The sequence below is a fragment of the Elaeis guineensis genome, chromosome 9 (assembly GCF_000442705.2).
Source record: "Elaeis guineensis isolate ETL-2024a chromosome 9, EG11, whole genome shotgun sequence".
Classification (NCBI taxonomy): Eukaryota; Viridiplantae; Streptophyta; class Magnoliopsida; order Arecales; family Arecaceae; genus Elaeis; species Elaeis guineensis.
The window spans coordinates 63,976,162-64,000,966 of NC_026001.2; the positions used below are offsets into that span (position 1 = coordinate 63,976,162).

Here is a 24,805-nt window from a genome sequence, read left to right on the forward strand (position 1 = left end):
ACTCCATTAGTTTAATAATCATTGGAGGCCCAAAGGCCTGTTGCTTATTGACTAATGAAATTATCATTCATAATATGATAATTTGGTTTGAGTCTTTCTGATGGTGATCAGGTTGGCCGGTCAAAGTCGGGCCTGATCATTTATTGGTCTGATTCACCAAATCAAATCATGTTAATGGTTGGACCTAACCAGATCTTTTCAGTGGAGGCCAAAGCCTACTGATTAGGTTCTAGGGCAAAATCAATTACTAGAAGTTGTTTAGAGAAACAACTGGTTATGAACCTACCCATAGATGCACATGGGTTGACCAACCAAAGTTGGGCTCATGTGTAGTCTGTGTGGATTCTAGTACCCACTAAGGAATTAAAGTAATTCCTCGAATTGGAGGTTGAGGCTACCAGTTCGTAAAAATACTGGAAGAAATTTTAGACTAAAGTCTAAGTCTTTAGTATTTATAATTTATGTACTAATAGAGGTCTGATTTTTCTTTATGCAGCTATGGCCACTACCCTGTCCCTTTGATCATTATTAGATAATGACAAGCTCATGGGACCTAATTTTGATTGCTAATATTAAAAATTAAAAATCATCCTTGAGCATGAGCGGATCCTTTATGTAGTAACGGATCCGGCACCTGAGGAGCCAGCCCCGAACATTAGAAGGAAGATCCGAGACACTTATCAGAAGTGGTTCAACGACCGCACCACCGTTCGGTGCATTATGCTGACGGCAATGAATGATGAGTTCAGCCGCAGGTTCGAGAACGTCCAGCCACAGGAGATGCTTCAAATATTGAATGACTCCTTTGGCACGCCTGACGACGTTGAAAGGCACAAAACTAGTTGTGTCATTTTCAATGCTCGGATGAGGGATGGAGCCTCAGTCACTGATCATGTACTATACATGATCGAAATGATTGAGCGCCTAACTAAACTGGGTTTTTTCCTGTACGAGCAGCTCGGTAAGGATGCGATCCTTAATTCATTGCCCAAGTCCTTCCTCCCCTTCCTTACTCATTTTTGGATGACAAAGCCTGTAGTGAACTACCACGGTTTGTTGGGGTTGCTGCAGAACTTTGAGAAGGATCACCAGCTCCATAAGGAGTCGGTGAATGTTGTGGGAGGATCTTCTTCTGGTCGTCGACCCTTTAAGAAAGGGAAGAAGAAGAACAAGAAGAAGAAGAATAAGAAGGTGCAGCTGCATGCTGGGATGTCTGCACAGGGTCAGACCAAGAAGCACAAGTCCGACCAGAGCCAGGTGGAGTGCTTCTTTTGCAAGAAGCAGGGGCACTGGAAGAGGAACTGTCCTCTATACATTGCTTCTCTGGACCCGAACAGGCCGAAGAAGAAGCAAGGTACTTATATAATAACACCTTGCAACTTTTTCATTTGTGATACTACTGCCTGGGTATTGGATACCGGAAGCCTTTATCATATTTGCAATTCGATGCAGGGTCTGCAGGTCAGTAGGAGATTTGATGAAGGCGAGAGATTCCTGAACGTTGGAGATGGAAGCAAAGTTCCAGTTCTAGCATTAGGAATCATGAACCTTGTAATCAATTCTCAAAATGTAATTCTGAGTGAATGTCACTATTGTCCAAACTTTTTATTAAATATTATTTCTGTAGGCCTTTTGGCCATGAACGGTTATCAATTTTTAATAAAAAAAAATATTTGCAATATCATTTTGAATGGTATTATAATGTTTGTTGGATAACTTAATAATGGAATTTACTTTCTATCACAACCTGTTAATGTGGTTCAAACCTCCGGTAAACGCCCTAGAATAGATAATGTGTCAGAAGTCTACCTTTGGCACTGTAGGCTAGGTAATATCAATAAGAACAGGATAAATATTGGCTCAAGAAGAAATTCTTGAAGTAGGTGATTGTGAATTACTTCCAACCTGTGAGTCCTATCTTCTTAGTAAAATGACCAAATCACCTTTTACTGGAAAAGATGAGCGAGCCAGTGAACTCTTGGGTTTGGTACATTCTGATGTATGTGGACCCATGAGCTCAAGTGCAAGAGGTGGATATTTTTACTTCATAACCTTCACAGACGACCTATTAAGGTATGGGTATGTCTATTTAATGAAGCATAAGTCGGAGTCATTTGAAATATTCAAACTATTCCGAAATGAGGTAGAAAAATAAACTGGAAAGTATATTAAAATTCTTCGATCTGATCGAGGAGGTGAATACTTTTCAATGATTTTCTGACATATCTTGGGGAGAATGGGATTCTCTCTCAGTGGATACCTCTTGGAACACCACAACATAACGGTGTATCTGAAAGGAGGAATCAGACCTTGTTGGACATGGTTCGATCCATGATGGGGTTTGCTGGTCTGCCGATCTCTCTCTAGGGATATGCACTCGAATTGGCTTGTTACCTTCTAAATAGAATTTCGAGTAAGTCTGTAACCAAAACACCATATGAGATATGGATAGGACGTAAGCCAATACTCTCGCACCTTAGGGTTTGGGGGTGTCCGACTTATGTTAAATATTTAATTACGAACAAGCTTGGACCTAGGTCTAACAAGTGTAATTTTATAGGGTACCCAAAAGAGACCAAAGGGTATTATTTCTGCCTAGCTGATGAGCAAAAAGTGTTTGTCAGCCTTAAGGCAATCTTTTTGGAAAAAGAGTTCCTTGGTGAAGGGACTGTTGCCTCTAAGGTCGAACTTGACGAAGTTCGACAGGTGAAAAAATCGACACAAGTGCTGAACCTGAACCGGATTTGATTAGATCAGATCCGGAGCCCATTGTTCAAGCACCCTTAAGGCGATCTGGTAGAGTACCACGTCAACTGGATAAATACTATAGTTTCTTGGTCCAGGACGATGATCCTATCAAACTTGATGAAAATAATGAGGATCCGATCACGTACATGGATGCAATGCAGAGATCCGACTCTGAGAAATGGCTAGAAGCCATGAAATCCAAAATGGAGTCCATGAAGGTCAACAATGTGTAGACATTGGTTGACCCACCCGAAGGAGTAAAACCCATAGGGTGTAAGTGGGTCTTCAAGAGGAAGAGGGGCACAGACGGAAAGGTGGAAACCTATAAAGCCCGTCTGGTTGTCAAGGAATATCGTCAACGTTATGGTATAAACTATGACGAGATATTTTCTCCTATGGCAATGCTCAAATCCATTCGGATTATGCTTACATTAGCTGCTCATCTGGACTATGAAATCTGACAGATGGATGTGAAGACAGCTTTCCTAAACGGAGAGCTGGATGAAGAGGTGTATATGATACAACCTGAAGGATTCACATCCACAGATGAGTCTAAGGTGTGCAGGCTACAGAGGTCCATTTATAGACTTAAGCAGGCATCACGGAGTTGGAACATACATTTTGATAAGACGATCAAGACGTATGGCTTCGTTAAGAATGAAAAAGAGCCATGCATTTATAAATGGGCTAATGGTCCAGTAGTAGTATTTCTTGTAGTGTATGTGGATGACATTCTCTTAATCGAAAATGATGTCCCTGCATTACAGGGAATAAAGATTTGAATGTCGTCACAGTTCTCCATGAAGGATCTGGGAGAAGCTTCCTACATCCTAGGGATGAGGATCTATAGGGATAGATCTAAAAGGTTGCTTGGTTTATCTCAGTCCACGTACATTGATACTATGCTGAAGAGGTTCAGCATGGAGAATTTTAAGAAAGGCTATTTTTCGATAGGCCATGGAATTTCTCTCTCAAAGAGGGATTGTCCGACAACACCTCAAGATAGAGAGCGTATGGGTAGGATTCCATATGCTTCGACAATGGGATCTATCATGTACGCCATGACATGTACATGACAGATGTGGCATACTCACTAGGGGTAGTGAGTAGATACCAATCTGATCCAGGAGAGAATCACTGGAAGGTTGTTAAAACCATCCTGAAGTATTTAAGAAATACTAAGGACCAGTGACTTGTTTATGGTGAATTGACTTGAGACTTATAAGATTTACAGACTCTAGTTTTCAATCTGATCACGATGACATCAAAAGTATGTCGGGATTTATTTTTACCCTTAATGGTGGGGCTATCTGCTGGAAAAATTTTAAGCAGCACACAGTGGCTGAATCAGTTTGCGAGGTGGAGTATGTCGCCGCATCAGATGCTGCCAAAGAAGTGGTGTGGCTGAGAAAATTCATCACCGAGCTTGGAGTAGCACCCTCCCTTATTGGTCCAGTTCTGCTCTACTGTGACAGCTCTAGAGCCATTGCTCAGACGAAGAAACCAAAGGCATACCAGCGGACGAAGCATATTCTGCACCGCTACCATCTCATCTAGAAAATTATGGATCGAGGTGATGTCGATCTTCAGAAGATCAATGGGAAGGAGAACCTGGCTGACCCATTCACTAAAGCCATTGCGGTGAAGGAGTTCGACAACTACAAGTCGAAGATGGGTATTAGATACTATACCAATTGGCTTTAGGCCAAGTGGGAGATTGTTGGAAATAGTGTCCCAAAGCCAATCATCAGCCTGTTGACGGTTGTGTATTTGTACATGAATTATGAATTAATAAAAATTATTTTGGTATTTTTCATCATAAAATATTTCATTTCTAATGAACTCCTATGTTGTGGTGAAGTCCTTAGGACTATTTAGATTCGACAAAGGAGGATTTGTCGTTTAGTCCTTAAATCTGTTCGTGACCAAATGATACGTTATTACCAAGGATGCAACATTTATCAAGCATAGGTCGTTGTGTGTCATATAGGTTGGTTGTACTCTTAACCAATGAGTGTGGAGACACTGGTATGGCATGTAGGTGAGATGTAAGGGTACATCTGCACTGAACGTGACCGACTCCGGAGCTATTTCTGCTGTCAAGATTTGCTCTGATGGAATATGGATATAAATATCCCTCCGACCTGAGACCACCATGGTGACTTGCAAGCAACTCACTGCACTTAGGCACTGGACTACCTGAATTTCTAATTCAGTGACGGAAGGCTACTGGGTGTAGTCAAGTACTTGACTTGTCGGTGCATGTGTCAAGATGGGATTGACCACTCCAGTTTAGGAGCTGTGTACAGTCGTATTTCAATTTAGCAAAACTTTGGCCAGGGTAGTCCTTGTGAGGAGTCACAGGACTGTTTGAGTTAAGCACGATTCGGATGATTTGATCAGGGTTGACAGTTTAACCCTAAGTTATCCTAAACACAGGGATCAAAAGGATGAATTATACAGTAACCATATTCATGTAGGTTTTGAGTGTTGCGATTGTGACTTTTTGATCTATCTGGATGTCGGGTACCATTGCTAGATGGTCACTTCGATTAGTACAGAAATTGGTTCCTGTGCTACCGGCTAAGGTTCGAACATGCGGGGTCACACACATAGAGATTCCTATCTGATCTGATGGCTGATGTAGAATCTTACATGTTTGAGACTCAGTGATCGAGAATCAGGATTCTCTGATCACGAGTTCCACACATTATGGGTACGGGGTCAAGAGTCCCACTGGTTGGGACTTTTTGATCAGGGTTACATATCGATGAATTCTGATACCCGATTGCTCATCGGATTTGGACTCAATATTTATGAGAGGTTTAATTAGTGATTTGATCGCTAATTAACTTAATTTAATTGAGTAATTATTTTTGGATCAAGTCCAATTGAATTGGATTCAGTTGGGTTTGATCCGATTAGGTTAAGAGTTGACCTAATCGTCAAGATGGTTTGGTCCCTGATTTGATCAGGGATTGGGCTTAGTCAATTCTTGATTTCATTAGGATTTTATTGAGTCTAATTAAGCCTAATTAAGTTAGATTTAAATTAGTCTAATTGGACCTAACTTATTTGGTTCAATTAGGTTGGTTTAAATAATTAAACCACCTTGACCCAATCTCCATGCACCACCTCACTTTCATTGCACCCATTTGAATTCATGAGAAGGAACTTCTCATGAATTATTATCTCACGCCAAGCCCTCTCCACGTCCCATTTTAATGTGCCATATGAATGGATAAGGATGATTGGTTGGCCATTCAAATTCAAAATAAAGTTTGAATTTGAATGGGCAATCAATCTTTGCACCTTATCCCTTTTTTTACGCCCCATTTATTACATGAGAAAATGTTTCTCATGAAATCACTCCATGCATAATTTAAGCCATGCCTCATGCCTTTAGTGGATAAGGGATGAGTTGGTGTCCATTTGAATTTAAAATTTGATTTGAATTCAAATGTGCAATTACTCATCTTTATCCTTTCTTTTGGATAAGACGTTTGACGTTGTTATAAAAGGAGGAGAAGAGTGGGGCGTGCAAGAAGAAGATTTTTGGAGAAAAATTCTGGGGCATGAGAAGTCTTGTGCGTGAGAAGGAAGTCCATATCCTTCCAAGAGAAAAAGAAAGAAAAGAAAGAAAAGTGGATGCAAGGTTTTCGGTGAGTTTCCTAGAGTTTTAGCCTGGAGTTCAGGAAGTGAGAAAGTGAGCTACGAGTATCGTGAGCCCACAAAATTTTACAAAGATCTTCAACATCCTCTTAAGCACGTCTGTTGATGATTCAGAGCATCCAAAGAATCAACAGACATCGATCGAAGGAGTTCGATCAGCATTGACCGTCAAAAGGGCTCTACAACGAGCTAGCACTCATGAGAGTCGATCAGATCGAGAGCTTCGTGTGGATGATTCACAGAGGCCAGACACACTGTGTGGCTACATCGTGATGATCAGACTCTTCCGACGGTGATCAGATTACGGCGATCTACTACCCGCACAAAGGTATTGTGTTCTAAACACATTACAATAAAGTATTTATTGTTCAAATTTGAATTTCAAATTTAAATGTATGCATGCTATATATCATATTTAGATCTTAGTGTAGGATAAATTTATGTTAATTAATTAGATTAATTAATATTTTTTACTATAAAATCATGATTTTGAAAAAATTTTAAAATTATCATTTTACCCCTGCACTGAATTTTCCCACAGGCCATGGCAACCAACCCAATTCGATTATTTGCTACTTGGATCAAGTGTATCTAAATATACCAATTTCAAAGTTTAAATTTCAAATTTCAAATTTTAAATTTTAAATTTCAAATTTCAAATAAATTTTAAAATTTAAAATTCAAAATTTTGAATTTTAAATTTTGAATTTCAAATTTTGAATTTTAAATTTTGAATTTCAATTTTAAAATTTCTATCAAATTTCAAATTTTAAATTTCAAATTTTGAATTTTAAAATTTTGAATTTTAAATTTTGAATTTCAAATTTTAAAATTTAAATTTTAAATTTTGAATTTTAAATTTTAAATTTCGAACAACTTTCACAATTTAAATTTTAAATTTTAAATTTTAAATTTCAAATTTAAATTTTTTTAGATTACAACTTAATCTACGCATGCAAATATATATATCATATCTTAGAACCTTGTTCTGATATTTCATTTGAAGCGAAATTTGGTGCAGGGGTAAAATGATAATTTTAAAACTTTTTCAAATTATGATTTTATAATAAAAAAATATTAATTAATATAATTAATTAACATGAATTTATCCTACACTAGGATCTAAATATGATATATAGCATGCATGCATTTAAATTTGAGATTCGAATTTGAACAATAAACACTTACTATAATGTGTTCAGAACATAATACCTTTGCGCGGTAGTAGATCGCCGCAATCTGATCATCGTTAGAAGAGTCTAATCATTGTGATGCAGCCACATAATGTATCTAGCTTCTGTGGATCATCCACATGAAGTTCTCGATCTGATCGACTCCTCATGAGTGCAAGCTTGTTGTAGAGCCCTTTCGATGGTCGATGTTGATCGAACTTCTTCGATCGATGTCTGTCGATTCTTCTGATGCTCTAGATCATCAGCAGATATACTTGAGAGGATGATGAAGATCTTCTTAAAATTTGGTGGGCTTACGACACTCGTAACTCACCTTCTCACTTTCCTAACCCCAGGCTGAAACCCTGGGGAACTCATTGAAACCCTGCGTACCTTTTTTTTTTCTTTTTCTCTTGGAAGGATATGGACCTTCACCTCACGCACAAGGATTCCTCACACCCAGATTTTCTCTCCAAATTTTTTTCAATTACCCATGCCCAACTCTTCTCCTCCTTTTAAAACAATAACAAACGTCTTATCCACGTGAGAGGATAAAGATGAGTAATTGCACATTTGAATTCAAATTAAATTTTAAATTCAAATGAAAATCAATTTATCCCTATCCACTAAGGGCGTGAGAAGAGGAGGGCGTGGCTTAATTTGTGCATGAGTGATTTCATGAGAAATATTTTCTCGTGTAATAAATGGGCGTTAAAAGAGGATAAGGTCAAGGCGCTAAGATTGGTTGCTCATTCAAATTCAAACTTTGTTTTGAATTTGAATGGCCAACCAATCATCCTTATCCATTCATTTGGTACATTAAAGTAAGACATGAGGAAGGCTTTGCGTGAGAAAAAAATCATGAGAACTTCCTTCTCGTGAATTCAAATGGGCGCAGTGGAAGTGAGGTGGCGCAGGGAGAATGGGTCAAGGTGGTTTCATTATTTAAACCAACCTAATTGAACCAAATAAGTTAGGCCCAATTAGACTAATTTAAACCTAACTTAATTAGGCTTAATTAGGCTCAATAAAATTCTAATCAAATTAGGAATTGATTAAGTCCAACCCCAGATCATATCAGGGACCAAACCATCTCGACGATTAGGTCAACTCTTAACCTAATCGGGTCAAACCCAACTGAATCCAATTCAATTGGACTTGATTCAAAAATAATTACTCAATCAAATTGAGTTAATTAGCGATCAAATCACTAATTAAATCTCTCATAAATATTGAGTCCAAATTCGATGGGTAATCGGGCATCAGAATTCATCGATATGTAACCCTAATCGAAGAGTCCTAAACTAGTGGGACTCTTGACCCCGATATCCAAAATATGTGAAATTCATGATCAGAGAATCCTGATTCTCGATCACAGAATCTCAGACATGAAGGACTCTTCACCAGCTATCAAATCAGATAGGAACCTCTAATGTGTGTGACCCCGCAGGTTCGAACCTAAGCCGGTAGCACAGGAACCAATTCCTGTACTAATCGAAATGACCATCTAGCAATGGTACCCGATGTTCGGATAGGTTGAATAGTTGCAATCACAACACTCAGAACCTACGTGAATATGGTTACTGTATAATTCATCCTTTTGACCCCTGTGTTTAAGATGACTCAGGGTTAAACTGTCAACCCTGATCAGATCATCCAAATCGTACTCAACTCAAACAATCCTGTGACTCCTCACTAGGACTATCTTGGCCAAGATTTTACTAAATTAAAATATGACTATACACAGCTCCTAAATTGGAGTGGTCAATCCCATCTTGACACACGCACCGACAAGTCAAGTACTTGACTACACCCAGCAGCCTTCCATCATTAAATTAGAAATTCAGGTAGTCCAGTGCCTAAGTGCAGTGAGTTGCTTGCAAGTCACCGTGGTGGTCTCAGGTCGGAAGAATATTTATATCCATATTCCATCGGAGCAAATCTTGACAATAGAAATAGCTCCGGAGTCGGTCACGTTCAGTGCAGATGTACCCTTACATCTCACCTGTATGTCATATCAGTGTCTACACACTCTTTGGTTAGAGGACAACCATCCTATATGGCATACAACGACCTATGCTTGATAAACGTTGTCGTCCTTGGTAGCAATGTATCATTTGGTCGCGAACAGATTTAAGGACTAAACGACAAATCCTCTTTGTCGAGTCTAAATAGTCCTAAGGACTTCACCACAACATAGGAGTTCATTAGAAGATGAAATATTTTGTGATGAAAAAAAATATCAAAATAATTTTTATTAATTCATAATTCATGTACATATACAAAAGGAGCACAACCGTCAACAGGCTGATGATTGGCTTTGGGACACTATTCCCAACAGAGTAGTGGCGTCAGGGGTCGTTCTGGGCCACGTGGAGTTTGTTATGGAGAGTGAAGTGGTGTCCGTTGTTACAACTTGCCAGAGAGTAGTGGAGCCATGCAGAATCTCTTGCAGAGAGTGGAGCAGGGTGGTGGCCATTGTCGTGACTTGTCGGAGAGTTCGGATCTGTCGGTTGGAGCTCGGTTGGGATGTCTGATGGAGAGGAATGGCTCTCTGTCTTGTCGATCTAGGAGAAGCTCGAATATTTTCGAGGTCGCTGACGAGTCTACTGTTGTCGAAGGCCTTGGGTGCTAAGGCTACAGGTGAGAACCATCTGCGGTAGAGACTCGAATGAAGACTTTCAGTTGGCGAAGTCCGATAGGAGCCCAATTGCTAGGGAAGTCCATCTAGGATTTGCCTGATGCGGAAGCTCGTCTGAAGATTATCCACCAGAGGAGTCCGATTTCATGAGAAATATGGTGGAAGGTCGGCTGGTGGTGGACTTTGGATGGCATTGGGGAGGCTCGTTTGAAGATTATCCACCGAAGGAGTCTGAGGGATCCGGAGGCGATCGGCCGTTGTAGAAATCTAGCTGCTGGAGCTTGTCCATTGCAAAAGCTCATCCGAAATCCATCCACTATGGAAGCTCGGACGGAGTCCGATTCTTATGGGAGGCTGAAAGGAGGTCGCTTATTGTAGGAGCTCGATCGAAGATCGGTTGTCGTGGGAGCTCAGAGTAACGACCTGGCCGGTGGATCCTGCCCATGGTAGAAGCTCGTCTGGGATCCGACTACGAAGAAGCTCGGCTGAAGTCTACCTGTAATAGAAGTTCGGAAGAAATTTGTTTACAGTAGAGGCTCGAATGGCATTTTCTTATAGTAGATATCTGGGGTAGGCAGCCCGCTATAAGAATTTGGAGTAGACCGCTCGTAGTAGAAGTTCGGCTCTCGTGGGAGCTCGGTTGAGATCCGAAAGGCGGTCGACTGTCGTAGAAACTTGGATGGAGTCTGGTTACTGTAGAAATCTTATTGTCGGAGAAACTCGGATGCTGATGAAGTCTGAAAGAAGTTCGGAGTAGGGTCGTCCGCGGTCGGAAGAAGTCCGAAAGGGATTCGAAGAATAGTTGATTACTGTAGAAGATCGACTGGCAGTGAGGCCTAGAGAGCTTTTGGGGCGGCTCGATAGATGAATGCAGAAGTTCATTATCGAAGAAGTTCGGACGGTCGAGGGGGTTCGGAGAGATGCCACCCATAAGGTCGGAAGTCGAAAGAGCCCTGGAAGGGTTGGTTTTTTACAAACTTCGATCGGAGGGTATTTTATACCCAACACCAGTCCCCCTACTTTCGAGTTGGGTTACGAATAAAGGAAGTACAGAAAAATTCTCACGATCGAAGTTGCTTCTCTCGATTTTCGCACTCGATGGTTGCCAAATATTTTGATGTTCGGCATGCTGGTACTAGAGCCTTTTCGAAAAAAAATTTTTCTTTTTGGAATTTCCGTCGGAGCGCTGCCCCAAGTACGATGCAATAATGGTTTTACTAATTGTCGGCCACCTTCAGCCGCTTGCCATGGCGAGTGGGCCACGCGGCGGTCATAGACGGCCAGAGGAGTTCTGCAGTCATTATTGCTTCGGACCCCGTCGCCTATTTAAACCTGTCTCCCTCCTTCGGGGATTTCACTTTGCACGGGAGTTTCTTCGGTCCTTCCCTCTTGGCCTAAGGCATCCTTCGAGTCGTCCTCATCTCTGCATCCTTGCATCCCTTATACCAGCTTAGGTTAGCCCCAGAACTTTCTCCACCTCTGCGGCCCCGTTCATAGACTGTGCCGATCATCCTTCATTGCAGATATGGGCACGGACGTGGCTCGGATGTTAGCCCAGAGTCTCAAAGCCCACGAGCGGGAAGATGCTGCAACTTTCGGGTCGGTGAAGAAGGCGAGGGTAGAAGAGACAGATCCGGCCGTATTTCATCTTGATCGTCCAGAGCCCACGCCTAGGCACATCTTCAACCACGAGTGCTTCCCGGTGTGCGTCATTATGCGGAAAAATCTGACCTCAGAAAGAAGGTCATGCCTGCCGTCATTGTGAGGCAGCGGGAACCATGGAACGGAAAAGATGGCATCTACATGTACTTTGAAGATAATGCTAGAGTAATTGCTGATCCGAAAAGGGGGCTGGAAGAAGAAGTCAAGTACTTAAAGTAATCCTTGATGATAGCCGGAACCGAGAGTTCGAAGTCTGATGAAGCCGAGCTTCCTTAGAACTTTTCTCCTCTTTTTTTTATATATTCTTTTTCTTCTCTGGTCGTTTCTCTTTTTGTTTTTGACCTTCAAAACTTTGTAATGCGTACTTCACCAATGAAATGAAAATGAAATTGTCTATTATCTTGTCCATTCTAGTATTAAATGGTTGTTTACCAAACTTTCTTTGTCTTCCATCTTGTTCGATGTCGGCGTTGTTTGAAGATCCTCGATCGTCGCTGTGTTGGTTTGCCCTTTTTGTTTATGATCGTAGGTCCTTTCGAGGTCATTTAAGTTTGACGCTTCCTCTCGGTGCTCGAGCTTGGGGGCCCGAACTTCTCGCTACTTTGAGAAAGTTGATTTCTCCTCGGCCTATGTGGGTTCCCTCTTAGCGATTGAGGGTTTTCGATAGGAGTATCCTTCCTCGTTGAGACGAGGTCCCTTATATCTTTGATGTAGTTTATTTTTCATTTATCGCTGGTGTAGTTCGTCGCTTTCTCTTTTCATCTCCCCTTTTCTTCTGTGTTCGAGTGAGGGTCTTCCCTCTGCTCTTAACGGGGTCGTGAGAGTGTAGAGAGGCCGTTGAGAAGGCTTTCCTCCTTGTCCGATCTTGATCGATCGAGCCTTTGTTGGCATCAAGATGGGGTTCTCCTCTTGTTCCCGACAGTCAGTTTCAGCTCATGTTAGGACGAGGTTCTCCTTCTGTTCCTAACAGGGCTGTGGGGGCACGCAAGGGCCGTTGCGAGGGCCTCTCCCCCCATCCGATCTTTAAGTAATCGAGCCTTCGACTTTATTCATGTTAGGACGAGGTTCTCCTCCTGTTCCTAATAAGGCTGTAGGGGCACATAAGGGCCGTTGCAAGGGCCTCTCCCCCCATCCGATCTTTAAGAAATCAGACCTTCAACTTTGCTCATGTTAGGATGAGGTTCTCCTCCTGTTCCTAACAAGGCTGTGGGGGTACATAAGGGCCGTTGTAAGGGCCTCTCCCTCTATCCGATCTTTAAGAAATTGAGCCTTCGACTTTGCTCATGTTAGGACGAGGTTCTCCTCCTATTCCTAATAAGGCTGTGGGGGTACATAAGGGCCGTTGTAAGGGCCTTTCCCCCATCGATCTTTAAGAAATCGGACCTTCGACTTTGCTCATGTTAGGACGAGGTTCTCCTCCTGTTCCTAACAAGGCTGTGGGGGCATATATGGGCCGTTGTGAGGGCCTCTCCCCCTATCCGATCTTTAAAAAATCAGACCTTCGACTTTGCTCATGTTAGGACGAGGTTCTCCTCCTGTTCCTAACAAGCTTAATTTTGATTGTATGAGGGAGTTACTTCCTGTCGTTGTAAACTCATGCTAAAAATATGCAAGTATGAAATTTTTATTTAAGGCGAAGCTATTGGTAATACATTCGCAGATTTTCTGAATTTCATGGTCGCAGAAGCTCTGCTCCTCTGAGCTCTTTTAGATAGTATGTTCCGGGCCGGACCACCTCCTTGACTTCATACGGGCCTTCCCAGTTTGGGGCAAGTTTTCTTTGATTCTGAGGTTGTGAGACAGCGGTTCGCCGTAGTACCAGGTCCCCCACTCTGAAGACTTTGCTTTTGACTCGGGAATTGTAGTAGCGGGCTACTTTCTGCTTGTAAGCCACCATCCGAACTTGAGCTATTTCTCGCTTTTCTTCTAACAAGTCGAGGTTGGTCTTGAGATCCTGTGGGTTGCGCTGCTCGTCAAATGCCACAACTCATACCGAAGGAAGCTTGAGTTCAATCGGGATCACGGCTTCTGTCCCGAAGGCTAGGGCGAAGGGGGTCTCCTCTGTAGGCAATCTCTGAGTAGTTCGGTATGCCCATAACACATGATAAAGCTCGTCTACCCAAGTTCCCTTTGCCTTTTCAAGTCTCGCCTTGATACCTTACAACAGAGTCCTGTTAGTCACTTCGGCCTCATCGTTTGCCTGCGGATGGACTACCGAAGTGAAGTTATGGAAGATATTTAGGTCCTCACAAAATTCAGCAAATTTTGCCCCAGTAAATTGCCACCCATTATCAGTAATGAGGGTTCTGGGTAAGCCAAACCTACAAACAATTGACTTTCAAATGAAGTCCTGCACTTTAGCTTCTGTGATTTTTGCCAAAAGTTCGGCTTCGACCCACTTGGTGAAATAGTCTATTGCCACCAGGAGGAACTTCTGTTGTCCAGATGCCATGGGAAAAGGTTCGAGGATATCCATCCCCCATTGCACAAACGGCCATGGGGCACTCAATGGTGTCAGTTTGAGGCAGGTTGCCTTTGTACACTTGCATATCTCTGACATCGGTCGCATCTTCTGACATATTCGATGAAGTCGTGGTACATGGTAGGTCAGTAATAGCCTTGTCGAAGCAACTTGTGGGATAAAGATCTGGCCCCCAGGTGACTTCCACAGACTCCCTCATGTACCTCTTTCAAGGCGAAGTCGGCTTCAGAAGGTCGGAGACATTTCAAGAGGGACAAGGAGTACGACCTCTTGTATAGCTTGCCTTCGTAAAGGATATATCGAGAGGCCTGGTTCTTAAGCTTTCAGGCTTCTTTTGCATCAGGAAAAAGGACCCCGTCCTTGAGGTATGCAACCAGTGGGTCGATCCAACTGGATTCATGGCTGATCTCCATCACAGATTGCGATTCTTCCGTGCTTGGGTGCCTCAGAACTTCGAAGAAGACTTCCTTAGGCAGTTCAGCCGGAGCCAGGGTAGCCAGCTTGGAGAGAAGGTCGGCCCTGATATTTTCTGCTCTTGGGATCTGCTTGATGTCGAAGCTGCCAAAGGTAGGGATGATCTTCTTTATCTTTTCGAGATACTTGGCCATACTGTCCTTCCGAGCTTCATAATTTCTGTTGACCTATCCTACTACTAATTGAGAGTCACTGTAGGCTTGAAGCCGATCTACTTCCAATTCTTTGACGACCTTTAGTCCTGCAATCAGAGCTTCATATTCTGCTCCATTATTTATCGCAGGAAACTCAAAGCGCAGTGCATACTCCATGATAATTTCATCTGGATTGACCAAGATCAGGCCCGCGCCCATGCCTGACATGTTGGAGGAACCGTCCATGTAGAGGGCCCAAAAACCATCAAGGAGATCAGCTCTTTCTTCAGGAGAGTTCGGCCGGAGCCCTGGGTCATCGGCTCCATCTCGTCCAAGTTCGGCCTCCTCCAGGATAGTGCATTCCACCACGAAGTCCGCTAATATCTGGGCTTTGATCGTTGGTCGAGGTCGATAGTCGATGTCGAACTTTGTGAGCTCGACCATCCATTTCGTAATTCTCCCAGAGGCATCCGCTCGATACAGAACCGCTTGATCGGCTGTTCAGTGAGTAGTGTTATGGTGTGTCTTTGAAAGTAAGGTCGGAGCCGTCGAGCTGCAATCAATAAGGTGTAAATTAGTTTCTCTAACTTAGTATACCTAGTTTCGGCGTCTCTCAATACTCGACTTATGTAGTAGATCGGCCATTGAATTTTTTCTTCTTCCTTAATCAGAACTGCAGCGAGGGCCACAGGGGAGACCGCCAGGTACAGGAACAACTCCTCTCTAGGCTCGGGCTTTGCCAATAGCGGAGATGAGCCGAGGTAGTTCTTCAGTTCTTTGAATGCTTGCTGACATCCAATGGTCCAACAGAAGTTCTTCGGCTGCTTGAGGGTCTGAAAGAAAGGTAGGCACCACTCGGTCGATCTTGGGACGAAGCGATTTAGAGCCGCTACTCTCCCGGTAAGGTGCTAAACTTTCTTTTTATTGACCTCGGGGCGGTCATCTCCTGGATGGCACGAATCTTTTTTGGATTTACCTCAATCCCATGCCCCGATACCATAAAGCCCAGGAATTTTTTTGAGGTTACTCCAAAAGTACATTTGGCTGGGTTCAACTTCATCTTGTATTTTCGAAGGGCGCTGAAGGTCTCCTCAAGGTCGACGATATGGTTCATCGAGTATTTGCTTTTTACGAACATGTCATCCACGTAGACCTCTATGTTGTGGCCGATCTTCTCTTTGAAGATCTTGTTCACTAGCCGCTGATATGTCGCCCCTGTATTTTTGAGGCCAAAAGGCATAATCCTGTAATAATAAAGGCCACGATTAGTAATAAAAGCAGTTTTTTCTTCATCCTTTGGCGCCATTCGAATTTGATTGTAGACGGAGAATGCATCCATGAAAGCGAGAAGCTCGTGGCCCGAGGTTGCATCCATCAATTGATCGATTCTGGATAGAGGATAACTGTCCTTCGAACAGACTTTATTTAGCTTTTTGAAGTCTATGCACATCCTCCATTTACCGTTCGCCTTCTTAACCAGGACCACATTGGAAATCCAGCTCAGATAGTTGACCTCTCTGATGAACCTGGCTTTCAGGAGTTTATCAACTTCCTCGGCTATTGCCATTTGTCTTTCCGGTGTATGACTTCGAACTTTTTTCTTCGTTGGTCGGTGTTTGGGATCAACAGCCAGACGGTGTTCCATAACCTCGGCATCGATCCCTAGCATGTCCGTCGGAACACAAGCAAAAACATCCTTATTCTTTTGTAGGAAATTAATAAGTTGTGTCCGCACCTCTTTCCCCAAGCTGGAGCTGATCTTCACCATGTGCTCTCCGTTCCCATCATTCAAAAGAATTGAGATAAGATCTTCCATTGGCCCACCCCGTTCTTCAGTCAGGTCATCACGGGTGTCCAATCCATCAACCGGATAGGGGTCAGGCTGACCACTTCTTTGCAGGGCTATATTATAGCAATGCCTTACCAGGGCTTGATCTCCTCTAACTTCTCCGACCCCCTGGCTGATAGAAAATTTCAATTTCAGATGGTAGGTCGATACTACAGCTCGGAGGGCGTTGAGGCCGGATCGGTCGAGAATTGCGTTGTAGGCAGACGGCTCCCTCACCACCAGGAAATCCACTAGCGCTTTGGATTGTTTTGGATACTGACCTGCAACTACAGTCAAAGTTATTACTCCCTCCACTGGCACAGCATCGCCAGTAAACCCTACCAATGGGGAATTAATCGGCCCTAACCGACCATCAGGGATGGACATTTTTGAGAATGCATCGTAAAACAAAATATCGGCCGAGCTTCCACTGTCAACAAGAATGCGGCGTACGTCATAATCAGCAATATTTAAAGAAACTATAACCACATCATTATGGAAGAACTGGATCCCCCAGACATCTTCTTCAGTAAAGGTTATAGATCCTTCAATTTTTTGTCGCTTGGGCGGCCCGACTGATCCACTGGCCGCTCCCCTCCGGGGCCCTCCAGAGATGGTGTTAATGATCCGATTGGAGGCCAATCTCCAGGCTGTTCTTCCCTCCTTGGCAGCTCCAGTTGTGGCAAAGCTCTCGACCGATCCTTTCTACCTTCAGGCCGGCGTCGGACGAATCTGTCGACTGTCATTACTGGAGGAGGAGGAGCCTGGAAAGCTGGAGACGAGGTCGGGCCTTGTGGAGATCGCTGAGATCTGGCCATGGAGGCCGTGGATCGCCTGGTGGATGCCTTTCGGGGAGGCATCAGGTGAAGATCTAGTAGGGGAAGGAGGGGAGGATGCCGGAGAAGATGACTGGAGGCAATCCCATTGAGCACTCCTTCAAAAACAAGGGTACTGCGAAGACACGCAGCCCTCCTTCTAGTGCCAATTCTGTTGGTGCAGAATTCCGTCGAAGCTGGAGTTGCTGGAGTCGAGATGACCGCGGTCGCCATCGGGACCTGCAAGAGAAGTCTAAACCAAAGTTGGGGGTGCTCTGGCAAGACCCTCCGATGCTCAAGTCAGTACTCTGCTTCAACAGAAATGGAGTATTCGAGTGAAAATTTTAGCAGAGTTTTGAGATAGAGTTTAGAGCTTAGAGAAGAACGTATTTGGGGGTCTCTTTTTATAGATGGAGAGCGTAACTGATTGATAGTGACGTCTGTAACCGCCTGGTAGTGGGCTGTTCAGAGCCGTCTGGAGTTTGTTACGGAGAGTAGTGGCGTCAGGGGTCGTTCAGGGCCACGTAGAGTTTGTTACGGAGAGTGGAGTGGTGTCCGTTGTCGCGACTTGCCAGAGAGTAGTAGAGCCATGCGAAATCTGTTGTAGAGAGTGGAGCAGGGTGGTAGCCATTGTCGTGACTTGCCGGAGAGTTCGGATCTGTCGGCTAGAGCTCGGCTGGGATGTCTAATGGAGAGGAATGGCTCTCTGTCTCGCGATCTAGGAGAAGTTCGGACGTTTTCGAGGTCGCTGACGAGTCTACTGTTGTCAGAGGCCTTGGGCGCTGAGGCTACAGGTGAGAACCATCTGCGGTAGAGACTCGGATGAAGACTTTCAGTTGGCGAAGTCCGATAGGAGCCCAATTGCTAGGGAAGTCCATCTGGAATTTGCTTGATGCGGAAGCTCGTCTGAAGATTATCCACCGGAGGAGTCCGATTTCATGAGAAATCTGGTGGAAGGTCAACCGGTGGTGGACTTCGGATGGCATTGGGGAGGCTCGTCTGAAGATTATCCGTCAGAGGAGTTTGAGGGATCTGGAGGCGATCGGCCGTTGTAGAAATCCAGCTGTTGGAGCCCATCCGTTGCAAAAGCTCATCCAGAATCCATCTGCTATGGAAGCTCGGACGGAGTCCGTTCTTGTGGGAGGCCGAAAGGAGGCCGCTTATTGTAGGAGCTTGGTCGAAGATCGGTTATCGTGGGAGTTCGGAGTAACGACCTGGCCGGTGGATCCTGCCCCATGATAGAAGCTCGTCTGGGATCCGGCTACGAAGAAGCTCGGCTGAAGTCTACCTGTAATAGAAGTTCGGAAGAAATTTGTTTACAGTAGAGGCTCGAATGAAATTTGCTTACAGTAGATATCTGGGGTAGGCAGCCCGCTATAGGAATTTGGAGTAGACCGCTTGTAGTAGAAGTTCGGCTCTCGCGGGAGCTCGGTTGAGATCCGGAAGGCGGTCGACCGCCGTAGAAACTTGGATGGAGTCTGATTACTGTAGAAATCTTGTTGTCGGAGAAGCTCGGATGCTGACGAAGTCCGAAAGAAGTTCGGAGTAGGGTCGTCCGCGGTCGGAAGAAGTCCGGAAGGGATTCGGAGAATAGTTGATTACTATAGCAGGTCGGCTGGCAGTGAGGCCCAGAGAGCTTTTGGGGCGGCCCGGTAGATGAATGTAGAAATTCATTATCGGAGAAGTCCGAACGGTCGAGGGGATTCGGAGAGACGCCACCCATAAGGTCGGAAGCCGGAAGAGCCCTGAAAGGGTTGGTCTTTTATAAACTTCGGCCGGGGGTATTTTATACCCAACACTTGATATATGGTAAAATGCAAAAAACTCACGTGTTCAAGCATAAAAGCTTGGCAAGCAGACTATTATATTAACATGTAAACTTTTAAACTTCAAATTATGTTTTATAGCTTATGTATGAAAATAAACCCAAGAACCAGTATCAGAAGAAGCTATGCATAAATATTTGCTAGAGTTTATATCTGAAAATGATCATCTTACTTTCTCTTATTCTTGCACCAATATACATGGTCATACCTAAATTCAACTCTCCGCCATGCTTGCATGGAACATGCTGGACCTTTCTTTCACCAAACATGCTCTCCAAGCAATGGTCATATTCATGCAAGATCTAGTATCATAACAAGATTTTTCTATTATGATGAAGAAGAAGTAAAACCAACTAGTATTATTGAACTTAATAATTGTAAATGTAACACTGACTTTTAGTTATATGTTCACTTTTCTTTGACTTCAACTAACTGGAGAAAGTCTTGATGGTTAGGATTATGGTTTCTCCTCTTGTTATCCAAGAAGGTACCTTCAACTATCTAAGATATTTGCAAAACTATCTAAGACATTTGCAAAAGAGAATCACACCCTGTTGAAAATTAAATCCTGAGGTACATAAAATGCAAAAAAGATGACATTTGAGCAGCAATGTCCTACTGCAACATCCAACATAAGCGATAAAAGGTCCCATTATTGGTTTATACATTTTGAAATAATCCCCACAGAAATCATAAAAATGCATTTTAGAGAAATATAAAACATTTGTCCATCAAAGAATTGCAATGTGGTAGTACATAGGTTTATGCAAACTCAAGGAGCGAGGAAGTACTAAAGAAGCAAGGACCACAGTAATCTGAGATAGTAATTTCACTATTTTTTTTAATTTGATGAAAATTATGTTTGCACCTCTCTCTATTTTTTTTTTCTTCTCGTGTTTATTTGATGGATTATTAGAGAAGTTGTTGGAGCCATACAAATTAAGGATGCAATGATGGAAAATCAATTGAGATGGTTTAGACAGAGAAACGTCTAGTACGAAGAGGTACTTTAGTTTATAGGGAAGGATGTAAAAAAGAAAAAAAGGAGGAGAATATCTAAAGTAACATGGATGGAGATTGTGAAGAAGGATGTGAGAAGCTTGGAATAACATCAAAGGTGACCCTAGAATAAGGGATATTTGGCGAATAAAGATCCATAAACCAAAGGCTGGATTACTATGGTTTTTCGGCTCGCAATACATAAGATTAAAAATATTTCACATTGAAAGGGTAACAAATACGGGTACTATTTAGACAAATATGAACTAAAGCACGACAAGCTTCTGTGATACCATCGTACACATTAATATATTAATATACTATGCTTATAATATATATTAAAGCAAAACAATCCAAAACCAAACAGTAGAGCTTATACACATTAATATATTATGCTAGAGATTCTGATAGTGTAATTAACAATAGGGACAAAAACTTTTTAAGTTTAGATACTGTCAGTATGCTTCTGAGAGATTTCTGGGCAAGAAAGATACTTTCTATCCTTTAAACACGATCTTGTAAGCTGGAATCAACAGTTGGGCTGCAGAACAATGCGACCGTACTAAAGGGGAAAAGGGAGCAAACAAAAGCAAAATAAAATGCTCCATGGACAAATGACATAATGAAATGGTACTCAGTCGAGCATTCTACCAGGAACCTTGTCATCGTAATCCTTGTCGGCAATCTTTATCATGGAAACAATGGCCATCCTGAACCCAGACTCCATCTCATCGACCCTCTTTCAGATAACCCCCTGAACCGCTATCTCCACCGCCACCCTCTCCGACGACTCGTCAAGCTCCATGTCCTCCAACTGTGGCACCAACCATCAAACTCAATAAAGAAAAGCACAAAAAAGGATCAAAACAAGAGGGGAATGAAGCTTCGCGCTCTGAATGTGGGTGAAGCAAACGAAGGAGGGGTTAGGGAAAGAAGGAAACTGCGGGTGAGGGAGAGGCAGAGAAGAAGACTTGCTGCCACCATCAGTATGTCTTGAAGGTGTTCGATGAAATGTTGCTTCGAGCTATACCGATCGGAAAAATGGATTCGTACTTTAAAAATATTAGGCCGCCTGTGGGGATCGAACGCACGACCACAGATGATTGGCACGTAATCTTCGTTTATGGGTTGACCAAATGGAGCGTCGGGTGGAATATGTTATACATAAAAAACAGATTCATGGGGTGGATAAATGAAAAATGAGGGTAAGACATTATTATAGAATTCGGCTTTTTTTTTTTGGGGTAAGACGGCATTTATTATATTGAAATCTGACCTCTTGCTTCAAAAAGTTTTCGGTACAAATTAATGTTTCCGGGTTGTTTTTTTTTTTGGTAGAAACTGAGATACTTTATTTATGTGGTGTGAAACAGTTACAGAACCCAAAACAATCCATGTTACAAGTATACCCAAAAAGAAGCTGTGAAAAGTTCAACCCCACAAGTCCAACAGACGAATTCAGTAACAGTGAAGAGTTTAAACCCATGGACCCAAAAAAACATATACATATCTTGGCTGTTAATTTCACTATGTTCATCTTCACAGGAGTCACTTAAAAGCGCCCAAATGCAGTAAATCCATATCCCATGCTGGTACATAGATGCTGTTAAGAAAGGGATAGCTGAATACCTCACCATGAAGAGTCAGCAAGTCTCGTATACAGATGTAAGTAAGACAGGTTGATGAAGAAGGCCGCCTCCTGGATAAAAGATAGAAGCATAAAGCAGCAGAAATGCAGTTGTCCTTTGAGGGAACAATGTCACACCATAGCTCTGATCTGTTGCAGAGCAGAAAACCAGAATGCAAACATATGCTCCTGCGCAAGGAAACTTTCTTCCTAATAACGAAGATATAGATATTGGCTGGCAAATCCCATCAGAAAATAATGATAAAATTTCATCATTTGGGATAATATAGTACCAGCAAGGTCCCTGAATGCAGCTATATATACATTTTAAGAACCACACAGCAAAGCTATGCCAGTAACCATCATTGAAAGCATACTTCCCATAAGACACAAATAATTGTGAGCCATCATCTGGGAGATAAAGAACATAGCATCTTGATATTGCAAGAGAACATATATTTCCATCAGCACATGCATCATTTGGTATGAAAAAGTAGCTGCAATAGGGCTCCTGAGCACCATGCAGAATGCTTCCTTTAAAATAAAAACAGCACCAGCCATACCACAGTATCAGGCTCTTTAAATAAATAAGCGAGTACCAATTCCCATCAGTAAAGACACAGATGTCATCATATGGGAGATAAATAAAGAACCAAAAAGATTCCAATAATAGAGTAATGAAGGCACATGCAGAATAAGTAAAATACCCATCAGTTAGCTCATCCGCACACGAAGAATGAGTAATATGCCCATCAGTTAACTCATCACATGGGATATAAGTACCGTTCTTAAAGTTATAGCACAGAAGAAGCCGAAACCCACTAGGCTTGACCACTATACGGCAAACCTGCGCAAAAAAGCAAACATAACTCTTGCCAAATATGCATATCCAAGCAGCAACTCCTAGCAGGGTCTGTGGGTTGCAGAATCTGCAAAGGGACATAGAAAATATCCTTTGAGAGCACCTCGTAAATAGCAGTATATGTAAGCTAAATGTACCATGAAACCAATGCACTGGAGAACAAGTTCATGTTCTACAACCCAGAACCATTAGGATGGATAGATATATCAAAGGCTATATCCCCCCTCGAGGCTCGGCAACTTGCATTTGATCATGCTGGATAATTTGAGCAAAAGAAACAGGTAAAACATCTCCTGTACAATAGGAGAAGTCAGCAACAAGGGCCTGTTTAGACAACCAATCAGCGGCTTGGTTTTGCTCCCTATAAAATGTGTTTGAAAGCACAATGTGGAAACAGATTTAGGGCGGTCTGAATATCTTTGTAACAAGGAAGATTAAGAAAACTAGAGGGAGCTTGCTTTGACAACCAGCGAATTACTGTAAGCGAATCACCTTGAACAAATAGAGGCCGGTTCCGAAATAAATGAATAGCAGTTTGAAGACCATACCAAGCAGCTAATAACTCAATAATAGGTCCTGAACATGGATTAATACGACACCCTTGAGCTAAAAGCATGTGTCCATAGTTATCTCTCAAGATAAAACCAACCCCAGCAGCTGATGGAAAAATCAGCAGCTCTATACATATAATTTTAAAATTTTTTTAGTAAACATGATAAATTAAATTATTTAATTTATATTATATGCACAAGATCTAATCTAAACTACCATGTCAGGATCTATAACATGATTAAATATGCGATTAAAATCTAAAATTAATGAAACTTGCATTGATCACATTGATGCCCTAAATCAGATCAAACCGTTAGATCTGATCTAGTCTGATCTAATGAGTCCAGAACTCGTTACCTTTGCACGGATCTGTCATAGCCCAAGCCCACGATATCAAGTTCCCAGCCCAATAAAAAAAAAAAAAAAAAACAGAGTAAAAACCGGGAAGAAGACTCCTACTGGAGTCTTCTTCTCCGGCGAGACCCAAGCATATTAGGAGTCCTAGGACCTCTCGAAATCCTAGGGCCCTCTATAAGAAGGTCTCCCCTCTCCTTAGAATCGACCATCGGCCTCCTCCCTCTCTCTTTCTCCTCGTTTTTCTCGATCGGAGCCGCGGGCACTGTTGGGTTTCTCGCCGTGATTTCTCGCCGGTGAGGTCACCGGAGGCCGGGGTGAGCCTTCCTTTCCTTCCTCTCTTCCTTCCCTTTCTTTCCGTATTTCTACTTGAGCTGCCGGCGACGAGTGTCGCCGATCTTCGGTCGGAAAAGAGACTCTGTTTTTGGGCCTCTTTTCCTTGAATTTTTCCGGCGCCGGCGATCGTAATCGACCGCCGGCCATGCTCCTCCGTAGCCGGGGGAGCAGCCTCCCTCTGCCGCCGGCCTCCACCGCGGTGGCCGCGGCTTGAACGGCCGGCCAAGGAAGGGCCAAGGGTCCCCTGTTCCGGCGTGGGAAGGGCCGAGAAGAAGAAGAAGAAAAAGAAGAAAAAGAAGAAAAGGAAAAGAAAAAGAAGAAAAGGAAAAAAAAAGAAGAAGAAGAAAAAAAAAAGGGGCGGAGAGAGAAACTCTCTTTGCTCTCTCTCTCTCTCTTTAGATTTTAGGATTTATGGAATTAATTAATTAAAAAAAATTAATTAAATTAGCAATAAAAATAAAAATAAATAAATATAATTAGGGTATCCATGGATTAGTTCGAAAACCCTGGATGCTGTCGACAAATTGATCCTCGTGGGGACATTAGATTTTAACAATTTAGTTATTTTTAATTCGATAAAATTTTGATATAAAATATAATATTTGACGTATCAGGTTCAGA

The 24,805-nt window shown here is 42.7% G+C and overlaps 1 protein-coding gene across 2 annotated transcripts in view; it reads right to left on the reverse strand.

Moving 5' to 3' along the window:
- LOC140851658 (uncharacterized) overlaps window positions 1-23,326 on the reverse strand; it is a 90,894-nt gene extending 67,568 nt beyond the window's left edge. The window contains exons 1-2 of one of the 2 annotated variants that reach the window (XR_012134374.1): window positions 22,083-23,326; window positions 21,105-21,267 (exon numbers count right to left, since the gene is read on the reverse strand). Coding sequence is in view for 1 of the 2 variants with exons in the window: in XM_073243628.1 (XP_073099729.1) it covers window positions 22,097-23,023 (927 nt within the window). In the remaining variant the exon portion in view is untranslated. Of the gene's footprint in view, window positions 1-20,843; window positions 21,268-22,082 lie in introns of those variants that run through there. The other variant, XM_073243628.1, reaches the window with a different exon arrangement.
- Window positions 23,327-24,805: the final 1,479 nt, after the last annotated feature.